The sequence below is a fragment of the Schistocerca cancellata genome, chromosome 6 (assembly GCF_023864275.1).
Source record: "Schistocerca cancellata isolate TAMUIC-IGC-003103 chromosome 6, iqSchCanc2.1, whole genome shotgun sequence".
Taxonomy (NCBI): domain Eukaryota; kingdom Metazoa; phylum Arthropoda; class Insecta; order Orthoptera; family Acrididae; genus Schistocerca; species Schistocerca cancellata.
The window spans coordinates 149,462,647-149,486,518 of NC_064631.1; the positions used below are offsets into that span (position 1 = coordinate 149,462,647).

The 23,872-nt window shown below is 37.4% G+C and overlaps 1 protein-coding gene across 1 annotated transcript in view; it reads left to right on the forward strand.

Moving 5' to 3' along the window:
• The window catches only part of LOC126191242 (leukotriene A-4 hydrolase), a 126,972-nt gene that overhangs the window by 82,930 nt on the left and 20,170 nt on the right, over positions 1-23,872 (forward strand). Inside the window, exons 10-12 of the mRNA XM_049932052.1 lie at positions 2,784-2,955; positions 3,081-3,314; positions 17,813-17,917. Of these exons, the coding sequence (XP_049788009.1) occupies positions 2,784-2,955; positions 3,081-3,314; positions 17,813-17,917 (511 nt within the window). The remainder of the gene's footprint in view (positions 1-2,783; positions 2,956-3,080; positions 3,315-17,812; positions 17,918-23,872) is intronic.

Sequence of the window (23,872 nt, forward strand, 5' to 3'; positions counted from 1 at the left end):
TGAAATTTCTTGCAGATTTCATTTCTCAAATTACAGTTTGTTCTGACCTGTTCCTTTTGTAAGGGTATGCATCAATTTGCAAAATGCATAATGCATGCATTTCCCATGTGAGACTCTTTCTATATGGAAAATATTAACTCTTCTGACAAGTTAAAACTGTGTTCTGAAGTGAGACTCAAATATGTAACTAGATCTTGCCTTTTGCAGGCAATGATTTAGCAGGCAGAGATTCTGCTACAATTCACGCAATTGGTGTACAGTTTCCACCTGCCTTACAAAACCTCACCCCTCTCTATTTTGCTGATTCAGTTTCTTATACCTGGTTCAAAATAAAAAAAAGTGATTCTCAACTAGGTGTGGAAAATGGTAATTACGCTGGTTCAGCATCACCCCTACAAGCAGTATGGCTACAATGCTAACAGATGTGCAATCCAGCATTGAACATGTTCACACTTTTTCAATTAAAATGCAGTGCAGATTTTGCTTTGCAAGATTGTAATGATTTGATCACTTTATTGCTCACTTCCACTGTTAGCATCAAGTACTCAGGTGAGGAAAACAAAGAATAAAATACCAGTACAGAGAAACAAAGCATAACATAAAAAGAAACCACAACAATTATGCTAGCTGCCGTAATTGTGGTATCATCCAAAAATTGTGGTGCCACACCACAGTCAGCAACACCCATTGATACCACAGACATGAGCAATATCTCACTGCAATCCACAGTGACAAATGGGAGAGGCTATCCTCTCTCTCAGCACAGCAGCATCCTCGTGTGAAGGTTGCAGCGGTGTGGTTTCATTCGTCCATTACCTGCCCCTACCTGTGAACTCGTTGCAGCAGATCGCTGGTAGGAAAGCCGAGCAGAAACCATCCATAGTGCAGCTCGCACCAGGCTGCATCCAACGTAACTATTCTAAGAATCGGGAAAAGGTCTTAATTTTGAATGAAAGGTGGAAATACTAGCAAAACTTGGTATATTTTGAACCTAGAGATGTACACGTTCATTGCCAAGCCCGTGCTAATCTTAACACAGTAATGCACAAACCCTTTCATTCATGTTAGCATGTTTATGGTAATGTATTTCCCGAAATCTGAACAGCTACTAAGCACAGATTGTTCTTAAATGAAAATGCTCGCCATACTATTAGATTCATCAGTGTCTAATGCACTCAAGTTTGTAGCCACTGATCTGCTCTATATGCCAAGCGGAATTATTGTCTTTTCTCATACACAAAATTATTTAAAAATATTCGCACTTTCTAAAAGACACACTGGAATAAGTATGCCTTCATTTTAAAACACTTTTGAAACATGTAGCACAACTAAGACCGGCAAATTAAAACTTCCTTTGGAGCTCATACTACATACGACCATACCATTGAAAGGCTGGCCTCCAACCCCTTTAGATTACTGTAAGCATTCTCTATCTCCAAGAGAAAAGATGCACAAAGAATACTCCGTTCTTGGTCAGTAATCTTTATGGCCAATAGAACAACATTATTCTCCAGTGTTTGTCCGTGCTTTTCATGCCTAACGAATCAACAAATAACACACTCTGAACTGTACTTTTTACCGAAAAAATATTTAACATTCTGATATTTTGTTACATTTTTAACTATTTTTATTTGCACTCAAATAAGCTTTCCTTTTACCATAGACTTACTTATCATACTATAATACAAAATTCCCCGTCGTCTGCATTCACATTGTCTTAAAACTTCCTCACACTAGTTCGTACAGTGTTCATCAATAGAACGATGACATACATAATTACTTTAGACCACATTCACACATCGATCACACTACTAAAAGCACATACAAAACTGTACAAACATAAATAAACAAAGAAGCGTTCAAGAAATGAACAGAACAATTCACTAAAACATTCTCTTGACCTGTTTCTTGAAGGTCTCTGTGCACTCCTGGACTCTGATGGTCAAAATTCTTAACTACATATACATTGGTTCTTTCTGTTTAGTCCTGTGCACTACTGACCTCTAGCAGATGAAAATTAGATCTACGTACTCGACTGAACCCACTTCAGACCACCTGTCACTCTGCACGTATGAGTCATTCTCCCAATACACAGGCTCTAGACAGGAGCGATATAAGGCACCATGCCTCAAGGTCAATAAAGAGCCAAACTTGGAAGCACTCTCCCCCGGTTCATTACCTCGACTGAAGCAATCAACATTACCAAGTAGGACTAAAGAGTTAGTCGAGTCTCAGACAGAAATGTAATTTTGTAAAATAATGAATATTGTACTTAATAGAAGAGTTGTAATTGTATGCGTCAAGTGGGGGAAAGGATTGTATCAAGTTAAGTAAATCTTTTTATCAGTCTTGTAATAAAGTGAACTAATATTTCATATGTTGTAGTTCCAATGAACCATTTCCCAGAGCAACCAAAGAACCCAAGTTATGGTCATAACAAGTGGGACTAAGAACTGGGGCTGTCTCAGTTCAGAGTTTTGCATTAGTAGTCCTTTCTCTTCCTCTGTTTCCTGAGAATGAGGACTTTGGCAAATAAATATTGAGAAGCCATCAACTTGCAATATTTATGTTTTTGTTATGGTGTACAGTACAGTGTTCATCAATACAACGATGATATACATATTTACTTTAGACCACATTCACACATCGATCACACTACTAAAAGCACATACAAAACTGTACAAACATAAATAAACAAAAACGTGCTCAAGAAATAAACAGAACAATTCACAAAAATATTCTTTTGACCTTCATTAGTATCTTCAAACAACTGCATGTTACAGAGAAATTTGATCCATTTCTAAGAGCATACCTTGAGAAATTCAAATACAAGTCAATTGGAACAGATGATTTCAAGGAATTTTTGTATGAATACTTTGCTCAAAATGAGGATCTGAAGAAAGTTGATTGGGACACATGGTTAAAGAAGCCAGGAATGCCTCCAGTCATACCAGAGTAAGTACAGAAAATTTACCAAACAAAATATGTATATACTTCCTATTTATAAATGGTGTTTATTTTTTACATGTGCTGGTGGTATGTTAAGTCCAGTCACAACCCTGGTGTTTCTGTTTTTGCAGTTACAAAACTTCACTGGAGGAAACATGTACTGACCTTTGCAAGAAATGGGTGAAGTGGTCAGAAACTGAATCTTGTCCATTCTCTGCTACAGACCTTAAAAATCTGAGTTCCTTGCAAGTGAAAGAATTTCTGGCTCAGCTGTTAGAAGAGAAACCATTATCTCTTGAAAAACTCAAGACTATGGAAAAAATTTATAAGCTTAATTCAGTAAAAAATTCAGAGATTCGATTTAGGTAAGTTTCATTGAGGATGCACACATAAAAATTGGTTTGAAACACACTTTTCTGTTTTCATTTGATTTTTCTTCATATATTGGGTTTTGTTATTACTGTTGCTGTAGTCATTACATTAATTCCCAACTTTCATGTTTTTCTTATTTCTATCTGCAATTTACAAGATTCCTTGTCTGGTGTGAAGTGTGAGAAAAGAGATGACACTTTAAGTTGTGATTTTGTCTTATCTATTCGACTCATTACTCAGTTGGCTGCTTTTCATTTTCTCTTCAGTTTTCAGGGCTTGCATATTGTATTGTGTATGGACATCTTATATGCTATTGTCGTTAGACATGAGCAGTTTGCAAAATGGTGTTCTGTGGATCTGTTAACACTAAGAACAACTTCTTTTAAATGTAGTTTTACGTTTTTAATTTTTAATTATTTACTTTTACTACTTATGAAATACTCTTATGCACACTGAAATCAAAAATGTAGCAATAACAAATTTAAATAGCATTAAATTAGAAGCCTTACATTTAATTCATGGAATAGAACAGCAGTATGTAGAAAAGAAGACAACATGTCAATGACAGAACACACTAAATAGCCATGAAATCTATGTATGTCCACATGATGCCTCTTTCCTTGTATCCAGCATAGGTGCTCGAGAATAAAAGTGCTTGTACAAATTTTGGGCCAAGAATGTACTGTACTTATACTCACTCATGTGTATACCAATTGCCTCATTCTTCAAGCAGTCTGCTATGGATCCACTTCCTTGTTTAACAGTTTGTGCTGTGTTTAGTGTGATGAAAGGTGACAAGTAGAAAAAACAAAGGCTAGTACAAGTTAAACAGTATTTAATTAACAGAGGTCAGGTGCAGTTTGTAGTTTCTGTACTGGAGAAGGCTGTACCATTTATTCATTGGAAGTATGGTGCCAGGACGCTTTTAAAATTTTACAGTCTGTATCTCACTTCCTTTTCATAATCAGCTACAAATAACACCAAAAGTGATCTCCAAGGTAAGATCTGTAGGTGACATATTTAGCTGCCAATGTCACATTTTCCAACACTTTATCACAACAAAATTATGCATTTCGGAGCCATCTTTACTGTAGTATATGTTAGCTTAATGTTTTTCATGTTTTCGATCCTGTGGTTGAGACATTTAATATTTTTTGTGTGAGTTCAATCCATAGCATTTATTAGTTTGTGCAATGAGATAGTGATTTTTCTAATTGGCTGACAGAAGCAAATCCAGGAGCCGACGTACTGATTTAAGCATTTACAAAGCTAACTTGCCATGGTTTTTGGTTTATTCATACTTGTATATTATGTAATTAGGTACTCAAGTGCTACACTTCATTAAAGATCTTGTCAAGCTAGTCACTTTTATTATGGTTTGTTGCATTAAAATGTCAGGAAGCATGATAACTACGCCTAAATGTGTTATCATACAAATACCTTGCTCTGTTGAAATTATGTACTTATTCTTCCCTGTATTTGTACTGTGTCTGTTCTGGATTGATGTTCAGATCAGGTCAGGGTGCACCAAGTTCCTCCGCTTACACCTTAAGTTCATGTTCCGAATTTTTGCCTAATAAATTGCACTCTGAATTCATACTGTGTTGTTTCCAGACTTGTGGAGTGCTACAGGTATTTGTAAGAAAATAAAATACAACATGCAAGAATTCAGGCACAATACACTCATAAAAAGAAATTTGCTAATAACACACTTTACCTCTTGAACATTGTAAGCAAACAAGGAAAAATAAAACACTTTATCCCTCAATTGTTGTCAACAATCAAGGAAATTATTAGCATGTAAAGGTAATGAGACATGTTTAACATGCTTATTTCCTCTAATCAGTTGTGAAACTCTTGCTAGACAGTCCCACTTATGTTACCATGTTCTAGTCACTCTAGCGAGACAATTGCAAACTTAGCATTCGATTCCTAAAGTGGATAGAGTTGCCGATTCTGGAAATGAAAAACCATCTTCACGCAATCTAAATATTAATATTAAACATTGATCAGTGATGCATGAAAGCATCCGAAAGATACCGAGGGATTAGATAACTGAGGTTCACTCACTTTGTGGATTCCATTTCATTGTAAACAATAAAATGTGAAAGGTTGGTTAGGCTGAATGAACTGCCTACAGGAGAACCATAAGAGCTCTGTACCCCGCAGAAGCCATGATCCCTAACGTCCACTATGTGGAGCTATAGTTAAGTCGATGTACATTGATCTCTGACAACAGCAATGGGCAGGGAGTGGCAGCTTTGCAGACCCACCTTAAGCAATAGAGTAATGTAATTTTGTAAACATCTCTACGGTATTGTCTCTCTGTTGTCACAGCTCTATAGATGGCTACTGTTTCTGCCTGCAGCCATTACTGCTTCACAGTTGAAAGCTGGCAACAGTGCTGCAAGCTGTTAGGGATCCTCTTATACTATCTTGACTATAACTGGAATTTCAAGGTGCAATCAACAGTACCAAAAATTATGACTGTCATCATTTAAATCCGCGGCAAAGTATTGAAAATGCATCCTGATAATTTAAATTCTGTAATTCATTACTGAGAAACATAATTTATTATATAATATTTTGTGGCTGCTCTTCCTCAGAGTCTACAAGTCTCACCTGACAAAGGTATTATATGTTACAAATACAAAGTGATAGGAGCACTGTGTTTGCAAATTTCTGGAGGACGTCATGGGAAGATTTTGCATTTCTGCTTGAGAAACTGAGTTTTTACCTCTAGGCAATACAAGGTATGACAGAAAAGTAATGAGACTGACAGTACTACGAGCAGCTGGGCAATGCTGTGTTGTTCTATTTGTGTAGACCGGTGTGTTCATGCCTTCCAGACGCTCAGTTCGAGTCAGCTCTGTATAGCCATCACTTGATTTTTGAGAGTGCCATTAGTGGAGTTGTGTTTTTGTTATGTGGTACAGAAATGGAACAGTGGGATTTAGAGCAACATTATGCCACTGAATTTTGTGCTAAACTTGGGGAATCCACAAGTGTGATTTTCGAAAAGTAGAAACAGCCCAATGGGAACATTCCTTGTCAAGAGCACAAGTTTTTTCTGGCACAAATCATTTTTGGAAGGCTGAGAATGCGTTGAAGATGAACCTTGCTCATGGTGGCAGTCGACTTAAAAAACCGATAAAAGTGTCGAACACGTGCATGGTCTTATGAGATCAGACCAACATTTAACAATAAGGATGGCGGGTGACCTGTTAAACATAAATACTTTCACCGTACATCAAATTATGACTGAAGTTTTGCACTTGAGAAAGGTTTGTGCCAAAATAATGCCGAAAAACCTCACAACTGAGCAGAAAGACAGTCGAAGAAACAAACGTGTTGATCTTGAAAAGACCGCCAGTGACAACAAATGGTTCAATTGTGTGATCACTGGTGATGACCCCTGGATTTTTTAGTGTGATCCTGAGACAAAGTGGCACACTGAGACATCTCCTCAACCAAAAAGAGCTCAAATGAGCAAATCAAAGATAAAAACAAAGCCGATTTGCTTTTTTGACAGTATGGGTATTGCACATAAAAGATTTGGCAAATTGTCAACCAAGTGTTTTACAAAGATGTTCTTGAAAAGCTCGGGAAAAGGGTGAATCGAGTGAAACCAGACACTGCAAACAAGTGGATGCTGCATCATGTTGATGCCCCATGTCATACTCTCACTTCTGTCATGGAATTTCTTAACTCAAACCCCCTCTGCTTCTCTCTTTTCCAGTGTCAAAAATTATCTTATTCTGTATAGAATTTTGATCTTACTTTTAGTGCCTCCTGTGGGGGTGCACATAATTTTTTTCCAGGAGGCTGCAAGATTTTAAAATCCCCATTTTTTTATGTAAACGATTTGGTCAGTCCCAAGAAATCTTGCACTGCAAGAACTAAATTTTGTAGTTAACACAAAAAACTTACTATATACCAGAAAATTGAGGGCTATCCACTCAATGTATTAATGAAAACACTGTACTTCAGATTTGAGGGGGAGGAGGGGAAGGCGAGGCATGTGCCCGTCTTTGTCTGTAATCATCTGTACATTTCAATGTACTTTCATTGGAGTCAACAAACATCATTTGCACATAAGTCATCTTAAAGCATAACCACAACACAGTACATAGCAAAACACACAGGGCACCAACTACTTGTTGGCTGCTGAACGTTTCAAGAGATTCCCACCTTACCCAGGGAGCTGTCTGTCCTACATTTTGCATAAATTACGAATGACTGTGCTTGCAGTATTCGAAATATGAACTATATGTGCAAACTGAACAGAAAAAAGTCATAAATACTCTGAAATGAAAATTCATCCCATTTGGATAACACTGATCTGTGGTCATCAGTGTAGTATTTAAATATCAAGTCAGTGGTCTTGAACTGCAACCTTGTATGTCAGGTTGTTCATACAGCAACATCGTATGTCAATTTTTATTTAATATATGGCTTGAAATTAATTTTCCCATTGTTTCATCTAATGTGTTATTAATGAAGTGTGTGAAGACAATAATAATTTTACATTTGTTTGATATTGAGATAAAGATGATTTTTTTTCATTCTCCTGTAAAACTGAAGTTTTTAAAGTACAAGGTTGCTGTTAATGGCATTAAAGTGATATTTATTTTTGCTCCTTTATAGTGTATTTTGTTATTCAAATCTAAAGTTGTACACAATGCTACATCTTTCATTTCATACAATAACAAAAATTTTAAAAACATCATATCCTGATTACATGCTTTGATAGCTGCATTACCCAAGAGCCCTTGTTTCTTAATGTTCTCATCTTCCCCACCCCACCACCCAATCCCCTGCCACCCTAAAATGTTTGTCTTTGGGGACAGACTTAGCACAAGGTGACAGTGTGATTGTGAGCCAGTGGATGTGCGTATAAAATAAAGATTGTGGTAACAGATTGACTTTTATCATAGCCTGTTGTGTACATTTTTTGTTGGCAACATTTGCCCCATATTTAATACCTGTCATTGTAATGAAATGTGAATCTTGCTTTGAAATTGGTTCAGCCATTCCTATTTTCATAAAGGATCCATTATGGAGACTATTTTTAGGCAGTAAGTTGCTCTTGCCATTAGCTTTCTCTGATACTTTGCACCAAGATGTGATTTTTAACTTTTTCTCATCTTTGGTCCAAGAAATATAACAGACGGAGCTGTGTGAGTTCATGGTCATCACTTCATGAAAGCTATTTTCATAGTTCATTAAAATAAAATACAAGCATGTTTTCAATTTCAGAAGCATTAAAATGCTTTTCCTCATGTTTCCTTCTCTGATGAACAACATTAGCACTGTTTTCTGCATTTCTTTCAGCTGTTTGAAAAGGGACATGTGAGGACTATTAATGATCTGGAATATTTTGCTTTCAAATACACTTTGTATATCTAATTTGTAAATGATAAAAAAGTGGATGTATATTCTCAAATTGCTGTCTAGTCGTCCAGATTTAGGTATACTGTAATTTCCTGAAATCCCTTAATGCAAACTTGGAAATGGAACATCTGCTATCTTTCCCCAAATTTTGAGCCTCTAATTCTCTCTAATGACATAGTCATCAGCTGGGTGTTAACCCCTAATCTTTCTTCCTTCAGTCCCTTATTTTTTTTATCTTTCTTCAAGCTCTCTGCCTTATATTGTCAATTCACATGTTGTGTTCTGCAGTCTTTGTGTACCCATTGTATAAACATTCCTGTCCCATGTCAGTATTGCTTTCTAAACCTTTACAGCAAGGGTTTAATGTTTCTTTGATTTGTGTGTTTCTTATTGCACTGTTTGCGATTGCTATGCTGTTTCTCAGAAATTTCGTTTAACTCACTTATATTTTACTGTTGTCCTTTCTTCATTACTCACTTCTCTGCTTCATACTTCATACATCAATATTGCAATGCAATGTGTTTGGTGCATTGCCCTCTCACTTTGTAGGGGTATTTCTTTGTTTCAGAACTGATTTTTCATGCTATTTAAGAATGCTTATACTTTCTACCTGTGTTCATTAATTCTTTTCCTTTTTCTACTTTCCCTACCTTGCAAATGCAATCCAGACAACTTGTGCTTGCTGTTTACAAAAGCAAATTTTTGAGTATCAGTGAGCTGCTTTCTGTCTCTGAATGAAACAATTACTGTAAAGACTTTTTTCCTTGATTTCCTAATATGTAATGCAATAAGTAATTGTAACAATCAATGGTCAGAATTGTGAGAGTATTGTTATTAAAAGTTGATTTAATAGCATCAGCATGCTCATTTCATGACTTCTTTAAAATCTGATGATGAAGTTATTGAAAGGAGAAGATCAAATTTGTAACCAAGCACTTCTGCCCATTCTAAAGGATATAAACAGAGCCGATTGAAAATCAGCTATCTCTCTAACATAGATATTAGTTCTGCAGTCACAAAATCTTCAATACCTTGTTTCCCAGCTCCCTGACATGAAGCAGCAAATTTAGACAAAAGTTCTGTCCTACTGCATTCATCTGAAGTGAAAAGTCCTGTGTCTGGATTGTTAGATACCAACTTGACTTATGCAATGCAGCTGAAGAACTAGATGCTCGCATTTATTATTTCTCATATCTTATCTCTGCTTTTTTATTCTTATTTTTGCTGAGCCTTCTATCTATATGGAAAATAAAGCCTATTCTTCCTTATATTCTTTGTCATAGTAAGAAGACTGTCCTGTATGTTTGATAGTTTGTAGAGCTAATAGATATTGACTCTAATTAGTCCTCTGTGAGATTATAAAGTTGACCTTTTAATCAAATATGCAATACACCACATTGCCAGGAACACACATTTTTAGAGACAATTTATTCAGCGATGTACATAACGAAGATCAAGGAGAAAACATAAACTACCATACATATAACACATTAAAGAGTAAAATATGAATGTTCCCAACACCCCCACAAGTTCTCGAGATGTCAATTCGTGAACTCTGAAAGTCCCACAGCTTGACAGCACCACTGATGTTTACCTTTAGGCAGTGCCTTTGTCAAAACATCAGCTTGCTGCTTATCGGCGTTTACAGATTTCACACTGAATTTTCCTGTTTTAATTAAATGACGAATATAGTGGTGCCTCATGTCAATGTGTTTTGTTCAAGCGTGATGCACACCATTGTGACTCAGTGCAATGGCACCTCTATTATCACAGCATACACTTACTGGTTTTTCACTATGCGTAACACACAATTCACGAAGCAGTCCTTGAAGGTATACCACTTCTTGTGCTGCTACTGATAGAGCCATATACTCAGCTCCTGTAGTTGATAGAGCGACAGTTTATTGTTGTTTTGAAGTCCAGGAAACTGCTGTCCCAGCTAACTTGAAGATATAGCCGGTCGTTGATAGCCACTGATGGAGGTCTGATGCATGATCAGCATCACAGAAACCTTCAATTTCAGTTGTTCCACTTTTTCGAAAAGTTAGTCCTACATTGACTGTGCCTTTAATGTATCACATAATTTGTTTGACCACTTCCCAGTGGATTTTCCAATAATTAGAAATGAATCTGCTTAGAACCCCCACAGCATATGCAATGTCCGGTCTTGTGCTTTGAGCTGAATACAGTAGTGATACTACGGCTTGCTGATAAGAAACGCGATGTAACACAAGGTTTTCCTCATCTGTCAATTTATTTTCACATTTTTGCAGCTTTGAACCAGGTTCAAATGGATATGCAACCTGATTACAATGTTCCATACCAAATTTCTTGAGTATGTTTGGTGCATATTTGCTTTGATCAATACTAATCATCTCTTGTTTCCTGTTTCGTTTTATTCTCATGCCAAGACACCAACTAAGTTCACCAATATCTCTCATCTTAAACTGATTCTTTAATCCTTTCTTCAATTCTTTCTTCCACCTATTATTTCTATTAGAGAAAATGATCAAGTCGTCTACATAAACAGCTATAATGAGTATATTTTGTTTCTCAATTCTGAAGTAAATGCAAGAATCATATTCTCATTTCTTTACGTTCATTTTATGTAATGTCACCTCTAATTTCATATTCCAAACGCCTGTCTTAGACCAGCTTCTTCAGCTTGCAAACCTTCATCTCCTCCCCCTTCTTAACATAGCCTTCAGGTTGACAAATGTAAACTTCTTCATCGAGATCACCATATAGGAATGCAGTTTGAACATCTATATGTTGAATGTCAAGATCAAATTCAGCTGATAAAGCTAACTGGATGTGATATGAAGAATGACGAACAACAGGCAAGATTGTTTCATGGAAGTCTATTCCTGGTATTTGGGAATAACCTTTCACTACAAAACAAGCCTTATAATGTTCAATTTTACCATTTGACGTTTCTTCCACCTTGAACACCCATTTTGAATTAGTTACCTTCCTGTCTGGTGGTAAATCAATCAAAATCCATGTTTCATTTTCAAGTAAAGATTTATATTAATTATCTAAGGCTTCCTTCCATTTTTCACAGTCATCACAATTCATTGCTTCTTCATACGAATTTGGTTCAGAAATACAAGCAAGACAAGCAAAATCATTAAAATATTTTGTATTTGGTTTTCTTTCACATGATGATTTTCTAATTTCTGGTTGCATTTCTGGCTGCGCAACTTCCGTGTGACTATTTACGTTGCTATTTACTGTTTTTTCAGTGTCACTTTGTGCTAATTCAAGATAAACTGCATTTCTGTCAACTTCAGCGGGCTGTGTCAGTTCAGTTGCCTCTTCAGTGATGTTAGGTGCTGGCACTAGTTGATGACTGTCTATACGATCATCGTCAATTGGGTTACTTTTTGGAATACTGTTTCCACAAGTGCACTTTGAATTTTCGATGAATTGCACATCATGGGCTTTCACAATTGTCTTTGGCGAATTTGGATCAATCAGATGATATGCTTTAGAATCTTCGCATATCCAACAAAGATAAGTTCCTTAGATTTGTCTTCTAATTTCATCCTTTTTTTTCTTTTGGTATATTTACAAATGCTCGACATCCAAAGATTCGTAAATGACTCAGATTTATCCGACGACTACTCCATAATTCCTCAGGAGTGACATTCTTAATAGCTTTTGTTGGAGATCAATTCTTCAAATAAATTGCTGTGTTTACAGCTTCAGCCCAAAATTGTCTACTTAGACCTGCAGCTGTTAACATTGTTCTTGCTTTTTCAATGATTGTCCGATTTAAGCGTTTTGCAACACCATTCTGTTCTGGTGTGTAAGGAGGTGTTGTTTCATGTTGAATTCCATTTGTCTTTAAAAATAACTTAATGCGCCGATTGACGAACTCTTTTCCATTGTCTGTTCGAAGTATTTTGATTTTTCAGCCAGTTTCATTTTCTACTTGTGCTTTGAATTCGATGAATATGTCACAGACTTCTGTTGTTGATTTTAGCATATAACGAAAAGATTTTCTTGACAGATCATCCGTAAAAGTGAGAAGGTATCGTGATCCTCCCCACGAAGCCATGCTCATTGGTCCACAAACATCAGAATGCACAATGTCAAGTAGATCTTTTGCGCTTCTACTTGATGTTTTAGGAAAAGTTTGTCGAGACTGTTTACCTTTTATGCAGGGAATACACAGATCTAAATTGACGTTCATCCAGTTCAGTCCATCAGCCATTTTTTCTTTTAATAAATGCATGCTTACACGATTCAAATGTACCAATCTTCGATGCCACAATTCATAACTTTCAATTTTTACAACATTCGTGTAATGATGCACTTCATCTAATTGATACATACCATTTATTTGAGTTGCAGTTGCTACTGGTGTTCCAGAAACAATTACATCACTTTTATTGTATACACCGCACTGCACATTGTCAAACGATACACACAATCCACGTCTTGTCATCTGACTAACCGACAGTAGGTTGTAAGCAAGGCTTGGAACATAAGCAACATCATTAGCGGTTATCTGTTTATTCATGTTGTCACAAGTAACTTGAAGATGAACATTGCCTTCTCCAATAGCCTGAAGATTGCTATTATCTGCTACTGTCACTTTAGCAGCTGTGGTCAATTGGAAAGTGCTGAACAAGTCTCTTTGATCCATCATGTGTCGTGAACACCCGGAATCCACATACCAGCCATCACTATGATGCGAAGATGCAGTTAGAGCCATTAACACAGTTTCATTTTGAGTTCTCACTGCATTCGCAGAATTTGAAAATTTATTTGGTTTCTTCTTTGTTCTACACTCATTCGCCTTGTGACCAGGTTTCTGACATTTATAACACTTAAAAGGCTTGATATTTCGCACATCATGTCGGATATTCGTCTTCTAGTGTTTACTGTCCTGCTTACTAGCTGCCAGTGCCGAATCTGTGGTCTCATTTGTGGATGCAAACTGACGTTTCATCGATTCTTGAATTAATCGCTGATTTACTAAATCACTACTAATCTTGACACCCAAATCTCAATTGCCATAATCAAGTGTTGGAAATCTGCTGGAAGTCCACTTAGCATAATTGCAACTACAAAATCATCGTCCATTGTATTACCAATGCTTCGAATTTGTTGAGCAAGTGGCATAATTTTCAACAAATATGCCTCCATATTTTTCTCAGAAGCCAATCGTACATTCATTAAGCATTGTAACAGCCCAATATAACTAGATAAACTCTTATCATAATGCAGATTGTAAATTTTGCCATGCTTCTTTAGCAGTCGTTGCTCCACAAAGTTTTGGATACGCAGATGAATTTACAGATAAACATAATTTCGATTTCTGTACATTCTGTACATTCTTCTCATCTTCGTCAGTGCCAGCAATTGTGTCCCATAGTCCCTCATGTTTCAGGTCCATTCCATCGCGAATTTCCAGTCATTGTAGTTTGTCATACCAGTCCACTTTTCAAAATTATACAGTGATTGTCCACCCAAAGCCATCTTGAATATGTTCAGATAGTTAAACAACATGTTTAACACACACAAAAATTATGTAACCTTGATTTATCAGTTTATTTCTTTGGTATGGAAAGTTCACTAATCTCTCCTAGGCCCATAACCTATTAGATATTGACTCTAATTAGTCCTCTGTGAGATTATAAAGTTGTCTTTTTAATCAAATACGCAACACACCATATTGCCAGGAACACACATTTTTAGAGACCATTTATTCAGCGACGTACATACTCACAAGGAAGTTGCGCAGCCAGAAATGCAACCAGAAATTAGAAAATCATCATGTGAAAGAAAACCAAATACTAAATATTTTAATGATGATTTTGCTTGTCTTGCTTGTATTTCTGAACCAAATTCGTATGAAGAAGCAATGAATTGTGATGACTGCGAAAAATGGAAGGAAGCCTTAGATAATTAATATAAATCTTTACTTGAAAATGAAACATGGATTTTGATTGATTTACCACCAGACAGGAAGGTAACTAATTCAAAATGGGTGTTCAAGGTGAAAGAAACGTCAAATGGTAAAATTGAACATTATAAGGCTTGTTTTGTAGCGAAAGGTTATTCCCAAATACCAGGAATAGGCTTTCATGAAACAATATTGCCTGTTGTTCGTCATTCTTCACTTCACATCCAGTTAGCTTTATCAGCTGAATTTGATCTTGACATTCAACATATGGATGTTCAAACTGCATTCCTATATGGTGATCTCGATGAAGAAGTTTACATTTGTCAACCTGAAGGCTATGTTAAGAAGGGGGAGGAGATGAAGGTTTGCAAGCTGAAGAAGGCAATTTATGGTCTAAAACAGGCGTTTGGAATATGAAATTAGAGGTGATATTACATAAAATGAACGTAAAGAAATGAGAATATGATTCTTGCATTTACTTCAGAATTGAGAAACAAAATATACTCATTATAGCTGTTTATGTAGACGACTTGATCATTTTCTCTAATAGAAATAATAGGTGGAAGAAAGAATTGAAGAAAGGATTAAAGAATCAGTTTAAGATGAGAGATATTGGTGAACTTAGTTGGTGTCTTGGCATGAGAATAAAACGAAACAGGAAACAAGAGATGATTAGTATTGATCAAAGCAAATATGCACCAAACATACTCAAGAAATTTGGTATGGAACATTGTAATCAGGTTGCATATCCATTTGAACCTGGTTCAAAGCTGCAAAAATGTGAAAATAAATTGTCAGATGAGGAAAACCTTGTGTTACATCGCGTTCCTTATCAGCAAGCCGTAGGATCACTACTGTATTTAGCTCAAAGCACAAGACCGGACATTGCATATGCCATGGGGGTTCTAAGCAGATTCAATTCTAATTATTGGAAAATCCATTGGGAAGTGGTCAAACGAATTATGTGATACATTAAAGGCACAGTCAATGTAGGACTAACTTTTCGAAAAAGTGGAACAACTGAAATTGAAGGTTTCTGTGATGCTGATCATGCATCAGACCTCCATCAGTGGCTATCAACGACTGGCTATATCTTCAAGTTAGCTGGGACAGCAGTTTCCTGGACTTCAAAACAACAATAAACTGTCGCTCTATCAACTACAGGAGCTGAGTATATGGCTCTATCAGTAGCAGCACAAGAAGTGGTATACCTTCAAGGACTGCTTCGTGAATTGTGTGTTACGCATAGTGAAAAACCAGTAAGTGTATGCTGTGATAATAGAGGTGCCATTGCACTGAGTCACAATGGTGTGCATCACGCTTGAACAAAACACATTGACATGAGGCACCACTATATTCGTCATTTAATTAAAACGGGAAAATTCAGTGTGAAATCTGTAAACGCCGATAAGCAGCAAGCTGATGTTTTGACAAAGGTACTGCCTAAAGGTAAACATCAGTGGTGCTGTCAAGCTGCGGGGCTTTCAGAGTTCACGAATTGACATCTCGAGAACTTGTGGGGGTGTTGGGAACATTCACATTTTACTCGTTGATGTGTTATATGTATGGTAGTTTATGTTTTCTCCTTGATCTTCGTTATGTATTGGCTTATATGATTTGAAATAAATTATTCAATTTGTCTGTCAGCTCCTTCTCATATCATGCAAGAACATTGTTCTTTGATTGCCTCCATTCTAAATGCAAGTCAGTAAGTTTGTTTTACAGTAAGCAAGGGATAATTTTGTAAATTTTGCTTGCTCCTCCTTAAAAAATTTAATGTAATGATTCACACCTTCATTGATAGTTTCACTTCCATTATTTTCCAAAACAAAACAACAAGAACAACAAATTGTGGCAAGATATTTGGCATTCCATAATCCCTATTAAGAGCACCTTTCTTGGCATGGTATCAGTCGTGACATGATGCACTATAATGATTTCCAAGCACAAAGAATATACTGCCCCATAACAGCTATCAGTGTCAGGTCTGAGAGGAGTTCTTCAACAAATCTGAAAATGTCCCTGCTCAGATCTGCTACAGATTTTATACGTCAGTGTTAAATTAATGGGCAGAAAATTGGGGTTTCTGCATTCAAATATTTTGTAGTTGATAACTAAGGGGCAACCCAATCCATACTCCTAGCTGGAAATTTGTATCTGCCTTGTTGTGAATAGTTTATTTCCTCTTATTTGCTCTTAGTTCTCACAGGAGGATGAGGAGAAGAGAGGAGGACAATGGGGGTAGCACAGTGATAAGACATTGGACTCACAGTCAGCATGACGGCAATTCAAAGCCCAGTCCAGCTATTCACATTTAAATTTTTGATGGTTTGCCTGAAGTGATTAAAGTTTAAACTAAATGGTAGGATGGTTCCTTTTTAAGTGACATGGACTGATTTCCTTCCTCAACCAAAGCTCAAGTTCCATCTATAATGATGTCACCTTTGTCTCCCTCCTCCCACCATCAACACCCCACTCACTTACTCTCACTTTCCTCCCCCTTTTCAGGGGGGGGGGGGGGCAGGTACTCTTCAATGCCATATTAGAGTTTCCTCTATAATGAGCATACATAGAGTTTCTTTGGCATGTTACTGATAGTTGCTAATGTAACTGGGTGACCATTTCTGCCCTGCTACTGCTGCTGCTAGCCACAGAGGCAATACTCTAAGATGTGTCCTCTTGGTAGAATAAGCATTGCTGAAAAATATTCATTCACAGCCAAACATGAGGTACAAATGAGAAACTATCAGAAAACCAAAAGGTCTTTTTCATTTTGACTCCATTGTGACACACACTAGCCATTTCAAAGTGACGCTGCACATCTATTGACATCTAATGGCAGACTTCACTGAAAGACAAACAAATGTCATGATATTTAATTTTGATATTGTAACTGTGTATTCTTTCTTTTAATATAAATTTCAAAACACACACGCACACTCACACGCACCTGCTGATTCTCCTTCGTACCCTTGTGCTACTTGCAATTCATCTGAACTGTGTGACTGTGTGCAACATTTTTGTAAGTTTTTTTTCCATCCTATAATTTCCATTGCCATAATAAAAATACACATAGATTCTTGAGGATCAGTCATATTTACTAAATGTGCAGTATTCTGTAACAGCAAGTCATTAGGAAAGAGAGATTGCATCTAATCTGCATGTGTTCTTGTTTTAAAGATGGCTACGTTTGTGCATTAGAGGAAAGTGGAAGGAACAAATTCAGCATGCCCTGGACTTCGTGACAGAACAAGGACGTATGAAATTTGTGCGACCAATTTACAGGTATGAGCTCTTATTCTCCTCTCGTGTTAGTCATGTTTCCCAAACAACCTACATATCTTATTATTTGTTGGGAAAATAATATAATTATTGTTGTCAGTAATGAACAAATTAACATTTTTATGGTTTCAACAGTGTGGATACACAGAAAAATGTGCCAATTTTAGGATAAAAACTATAATTGTTAAATTATAAAAATGGAGTCTGGCAGTACTTGAAACTGTTTCTAGCTGAAAGCAAATAGTGCAGTCAGTACACAGCCATTAGAAAGTTATATCGGCTGAAGAGTGTACTCGAGGGGCTCTCGACACTTCTTACCTTCAACTGACCCATCATGCCCTTTGAAATTGAACACCTTGTCCTGTTTTATGAAAAGCTTGTTTAGCAAGAGTGACAGGAAACAAACTGCAGTGTGTCTAAATAGCCACAATTAAATATGATGAAGATTTGGAGCATGAATGGATAAAATTCGAAAACCTTGTACAATGTGCCTTACAGCAATATGTGTCAAGCAATGTTGTGAGCGATAGGAAAGAAACACCATGATTCAATAACCGAGTTATAAAATTGCTCTGAAAGCAAAGAGAGCTTCATCACAGATTTAATCAAAGTCAAAGTCTAGTTGGCAAAAGATAAAAAGAGGTCAACATGAGTGTAAAATTAGCAATGCATGAAGCGTTTGCTGTCGTTGAAAGAAAAATTTTTGAAACCAATGTAACTAAATATTCTAAGAAGATTTCTTTGCACATAAATTCAGTACCTGTTTGAAATCTATTCTGTTGCTCAGTGACCGTACAGGTACCAAAACAGAAGACGACAGAGAAAAGACCAAAATACTGAATTCAGACTTCCAAAATTATTTCACTTCTGAAGATAGTAATATGATTTCACCTCTCACTCATCCTACAAATGCTGAAGTGGCAGATATTGAGGCAAATGATTGCAGAATATAGAAAATCAATTAAATTTGCTCAATAGTGAAAAGGCATCTGGACTGGATGAGATACCTGTGAGAGGGAAGCCATACCTGTATGGCATGGAAGACATTGCTCCCCTTCTAACAGCAGGTTGTCATAGCAAAGAAGGATACCAAGCAATTGGAAAAAGTGCTGGTCATTGTTGTTTCCAAGGAGTGTTCTCAGATATGCATTTTATTATAGGTCTATGTCATTCATGTCAATCTGTTGTAGAATTATGGAACACGTTTAACTCTTGCAGTATGATATTTTTAAGAACAGGAAGCTGCTCTATAAAAATCAACGTGGGTGCTGTAAACAGAGATCTTGTGGTACACAGCTCACTCAATTCGTCCGTGAAATCCCAAGAGAGTAGACAAGAGCTCCCATGTGGAAGTCATGTTTCTTCACTTCTTGTTGTTGTTGTGGTCTTCAGTCCTGAGACTGGTTTGATGCAGCTCTCCATGCTACTGTATCCTGTGCAAGCTTCTTCATCTCCCAGTACTTACTGCAACCTACATCCTTCTGAATCTGCTTAGTGTATTCATCTCTTGGTTTCCCTCTACAATTTTTACCCTCCAATGCTAAATTTGTGATCCTGTGATGCCTGAGAACATGCCCTACCAACCGGTCCCTTCTTCTTGTCAAGTTGTGCCACAAACTCCTCTTCTCCCCTATTCTATTCAATACCTCCTCATTAGTTACGTGATCTACCCATCTAATCTTCAGCATTCTTCTGTAGCACCACATTTCGAAAGCTTCTATTCTCTTCTTGTCCAAACTATTTATTGTCCATGTTTCACTTCCATACATGGCTACACTCCGTACAAATACTTTCAGAAACGACTTCCTGACACTTAAATCTACACTCGATCTTAACAAATTCCTCTTCTTCAGAAACGCTTTCCTTGCCATTGCCAGTCTACATTTTATAGCCTCTCTACTTCAACCATCATCAGTTATTTTGCTCCCCAAATAGCAAAACTCCTTTACTACTTTAAATGTCTCATTTCCTAATCTAATTCCCTCAGCATCACCTGACTTAATTCGACTACATTCCATTATCCTCGTTTTGCTTTTGTTGATATTCATCTTATACCCTCCTTTCAAGACACTGTCCATTCCATTCAACTGCTCTTCCAAGTCCTTTGCTGTCTCTGACAGAATTACAATGTCATTGGCAAACCACAAGGTTTTTATTTCTTCTCCATGGATTTTAATACCTACTCCGAATTTTTCTTTTGTTTCCTTTACTGCTTGCTCAATATACAGATTGAATAACATCAGGGAGAGGCTACAGCCCTGTCTCACTCCCTTCCCAACCACTGCTTCCCTTTCATGCCCCTTGACTCTTTTAACTGCCATCTGGTTTCTGAACAAATTGTAAATAGCATTTCACTCCCTGTATTTTATCCCTGCCACCTTTAGAATTTGAAAGAGAGTATTCCAGTCAACATTGTCAAAAGCTTTCTCTAAGTCTACAAATGCTAGAAACGTAGGTTTGCCTTTCCTTAATCTAGCTTCTAAGATAAGGCATAAGGTCAGTATTGCCTCACGTGTTCCAACATTTCTATGGATTCCAAACTGATCTTCCCTGCGGTCGGCTTCTACCAGTTTTTCCATTCGTCTGTAAAGAATTCGCGTTAGTATTTTGCAGCTGTGACTTATTAAACTGATAGTTCAGTAATTTTCACATCTGTCAACACTTGCCTTCTTTGGGATTGGAATTATTATATTCTTTTTGAAGTCTGAGGGTATTTTGCCTGTCTCATACATCTTGCTCACCAGATGGTACAGTTTTGTCATGACTGGCTCTCCCAAGGCCGTCAGTAGTTCTAATGGAGTGTTGTCTACTCCCGGGGCCTTGTTTCGACTCAGGTCTTTCAGTGCTCTGTCAAACTCTTCACGCAGTATTGTATCTCCCATTTCATCTTCATCTACATCCTCTTCCATTTCCATAATATTGTCCTCAAGTACATTGCCCTTGTATAGACCCTCTATATACTCCTTCCACCTTTCTGCTTTCCCTTCTTTGCGTAGAACTGGGTTTCCATCTGAGCTCTTGATATTCATACAAGTGGTTCTCTTTTCTCCAAAGGTCTCTTTAATTTTCCTGTAGGCAGTATCTATCTTACCCTTAGTGAGATAAGCCTCTACATCCTTACATTTGTCCTCTAGCCATCCCTGCTTAGCCATTTTGCACTTCCTGTCAATCTCATTTTTGAGACGTTTGTATTCCTTTTTGCCTGCTTCATTTACTGCATTTTTATATTTTCTCCTTTCATCAATTAAATTCAATATTTCTTCTGTTACCCAAGGATTTCTACTAGCCCTCGTCCTTTTACCTACTTGATCGTCTGCTGCCTTCACTACTTCATCCCTCAGAGCTACCCATTCTTCTTCCACTGTATTTCTTTCCCCCATTCCTGTCAATTGTTCCCTTATGCTCTCCCTGAAACCCAGTACAACCTCTGGTTCTTTCAGTTTATCCAGGTCCCATCTCCTTAATTTCCCACCTTTTTGCAGTTTCTTCAGTTTTAATCTACAGTTCATAACCAATAGATTGTGGTCAGAGTCCACATCTGCCCTGGAAATGTCTTACAATTTAATACCTGGTTCTTAAATCTCTGTCTTACCATTATATAATCTATCTGATACCGTTTAGTACAGGGCTTAACAACTGGCCGGTTTTGAGCACGAGTACTCGCGTCTGCTCAGGCACGTGCTCGGGAGCAGGTGCAAGGTCGCGGAGTAGGGAGGGAGGGGAAATGCGCGCGCACGCTTGAATAGGGCCGCAGCGTGCCTATTGAATTCACGCCGACTGTGTAACGTTTAAAGTACTACGATCAGCTCAGATAACAGTCACTTCGCTGGTTAAGAATCATGTCAAGTCGCCGTTGTGTAACCCCAACCATGCTTTTGCAGTTCAACCCCCATTGGGATGAGTTGTATCGGTTTACAGAAAAAGATGGTGTTGCAAAATGTTTAGTATGTCACAAAACGCTGAATTCTTTTAGGAAATTTAATTTGCCGCGACATTATATGTCGTACCACGCGAAAGACCACGGAAGTGGAAAATGTGATGGACCAGATCGTGCACAGGAAGTTATTAAACTTAAAAGGAAGCTATCCGAAGACGATGTGGACGACGAAGAAAAATCAACCGTGGCAGCTCTCAGAGTGAGTTACAAAATTGCTTTGCTTTTAGCAAAAGCCCTGCTCCCCTTCACTGATGGCGATTTAATAAAATAATGTTTGGTAGTTGCAGCGGAACATTTGTGTCCATCTCAAGAACAGTTTCGGATTGTGCCATTATCTAACATGACCATTATGTGTCGCATACAGGACATGGCAGACGACGTCCAGAGCCAGCTTGCAAATATCTGTAAAGATTTTATGGCGTATTCTCTAGCTCTGGACGAAAGTGTTTATATCATTGGAACAGCACAGCTTGCCATATTTATTAGAGGTGTCAGTAGAGATCTTCAGGTGAGGGAGGAGCTCCTCGATGTAGTAGCCATGAAGAACACTACAACCGGAGATGATATTTTAAGTAGTGTTGAAGAAAGTGTTGAAAATATAGGATTGTTGTGGAATTCTTTAGTTTCAGTGTCTACAGACGGTGCACCAGCGATGATAGGGGAAAAAATCAGGTTTCGTTGCGCTGTTGAAGGAGAAAATGCAAAAACTGACCGTGCCGAATGAAATAAGGGGCATTCACTGTGTGATCCACCAGGAAAAATTATGTGCGAAGAGTATCGCTCTAAAAAATGTGATGAGTGTTGTTGTTCGTACAACCGATTATATAAGGAAGCATGGGCTGCAACACAGGCAATTTAAAAGCTTTCTTGAGGATGTAGAAAGCCAGTACGGTAGCCTGCCTTAATACAGCGAGGTCCGCTGGCTTAGTTGTGGCGAATTATTAAATCGATTTTTTTGCCTATTAGATAAGATAAATATGTTCATGGAAATAAATAACATGTGTGTTCCTGAATTGAAAGAGCCTTCATGGAAAAGTGATCTCACGTTCTTAGCAGATTTAACTAGCCATCTGAATGCTTTGAACATTTCACTACAAGGTAAAGATCTGCTAATTACTCATTTCATAGATCGAATACGAGCTTTTAAAATGAAATTGACACTTTGGGTGAGTCAGCTGCAAACAGGAAATCTAGCTCATTTTCCTAAATTATTATCCATGCAAGATGTTCACAAAGACTGTGAACGTTATTCACAGTTTAGTTGCCTTTAAGGAACAATTTGATCAACGCTTTCAAGATCTGACAGCACTAGACAGTGATTTTGAACTGTTCTCCTCTCCATATTCGACGAATAATGAAGAGATTCGTCCTGAGCTGCAACTAGAAATTATTGACCTGCAGTGTGACAGAGAATACAGAGATAAATTTCAGAACAAGAAAAACATTTTGGAATTCTACAGACACTTCCCTCAGGATAGATTTCCTCGTTTGCACAAACTGGCGGCTACAATTATATCAATGTTCGGTTCCACGTATGTTTGTGAACAACTGTTCTGCAAACAAATGCTTCCTGAATGCGGCCAACATTTTCTTCACTCTTGCATGGCCATCTGGAACTTTTCCCTTTGCACAAACATCCTTTCTTTGTGAATTGTTTATACCAATGTGTGATACACCACTTATCGAGAGGTTGAACTCTGTACTTGGTTCGAAATGCACGCAGAACAACTATTGTCAAGTTACGTGGCCAACAGTGCTCCTAGTGACCAAATGAAATTTCAGAGCTTCCTTCAATTGACAGCAGAAAGAGAGTAGCTCTCCTTTTCCGAATTTCAAAGTTGTGGTATTCTTTTTGAATCACCCTGTATATATGATCTAGTGGATAACATCAAAAACTCTGTGAGGCTGTTCACAGACAGTGCATTTGTCTGTAGGAAAGAAGAAACACCAGAAGAATCTAGTGAGTTGCGGGAAGACTTGAAGACTGTTGGTGACTGCAACAGGTATTGGCAGATGGCCTT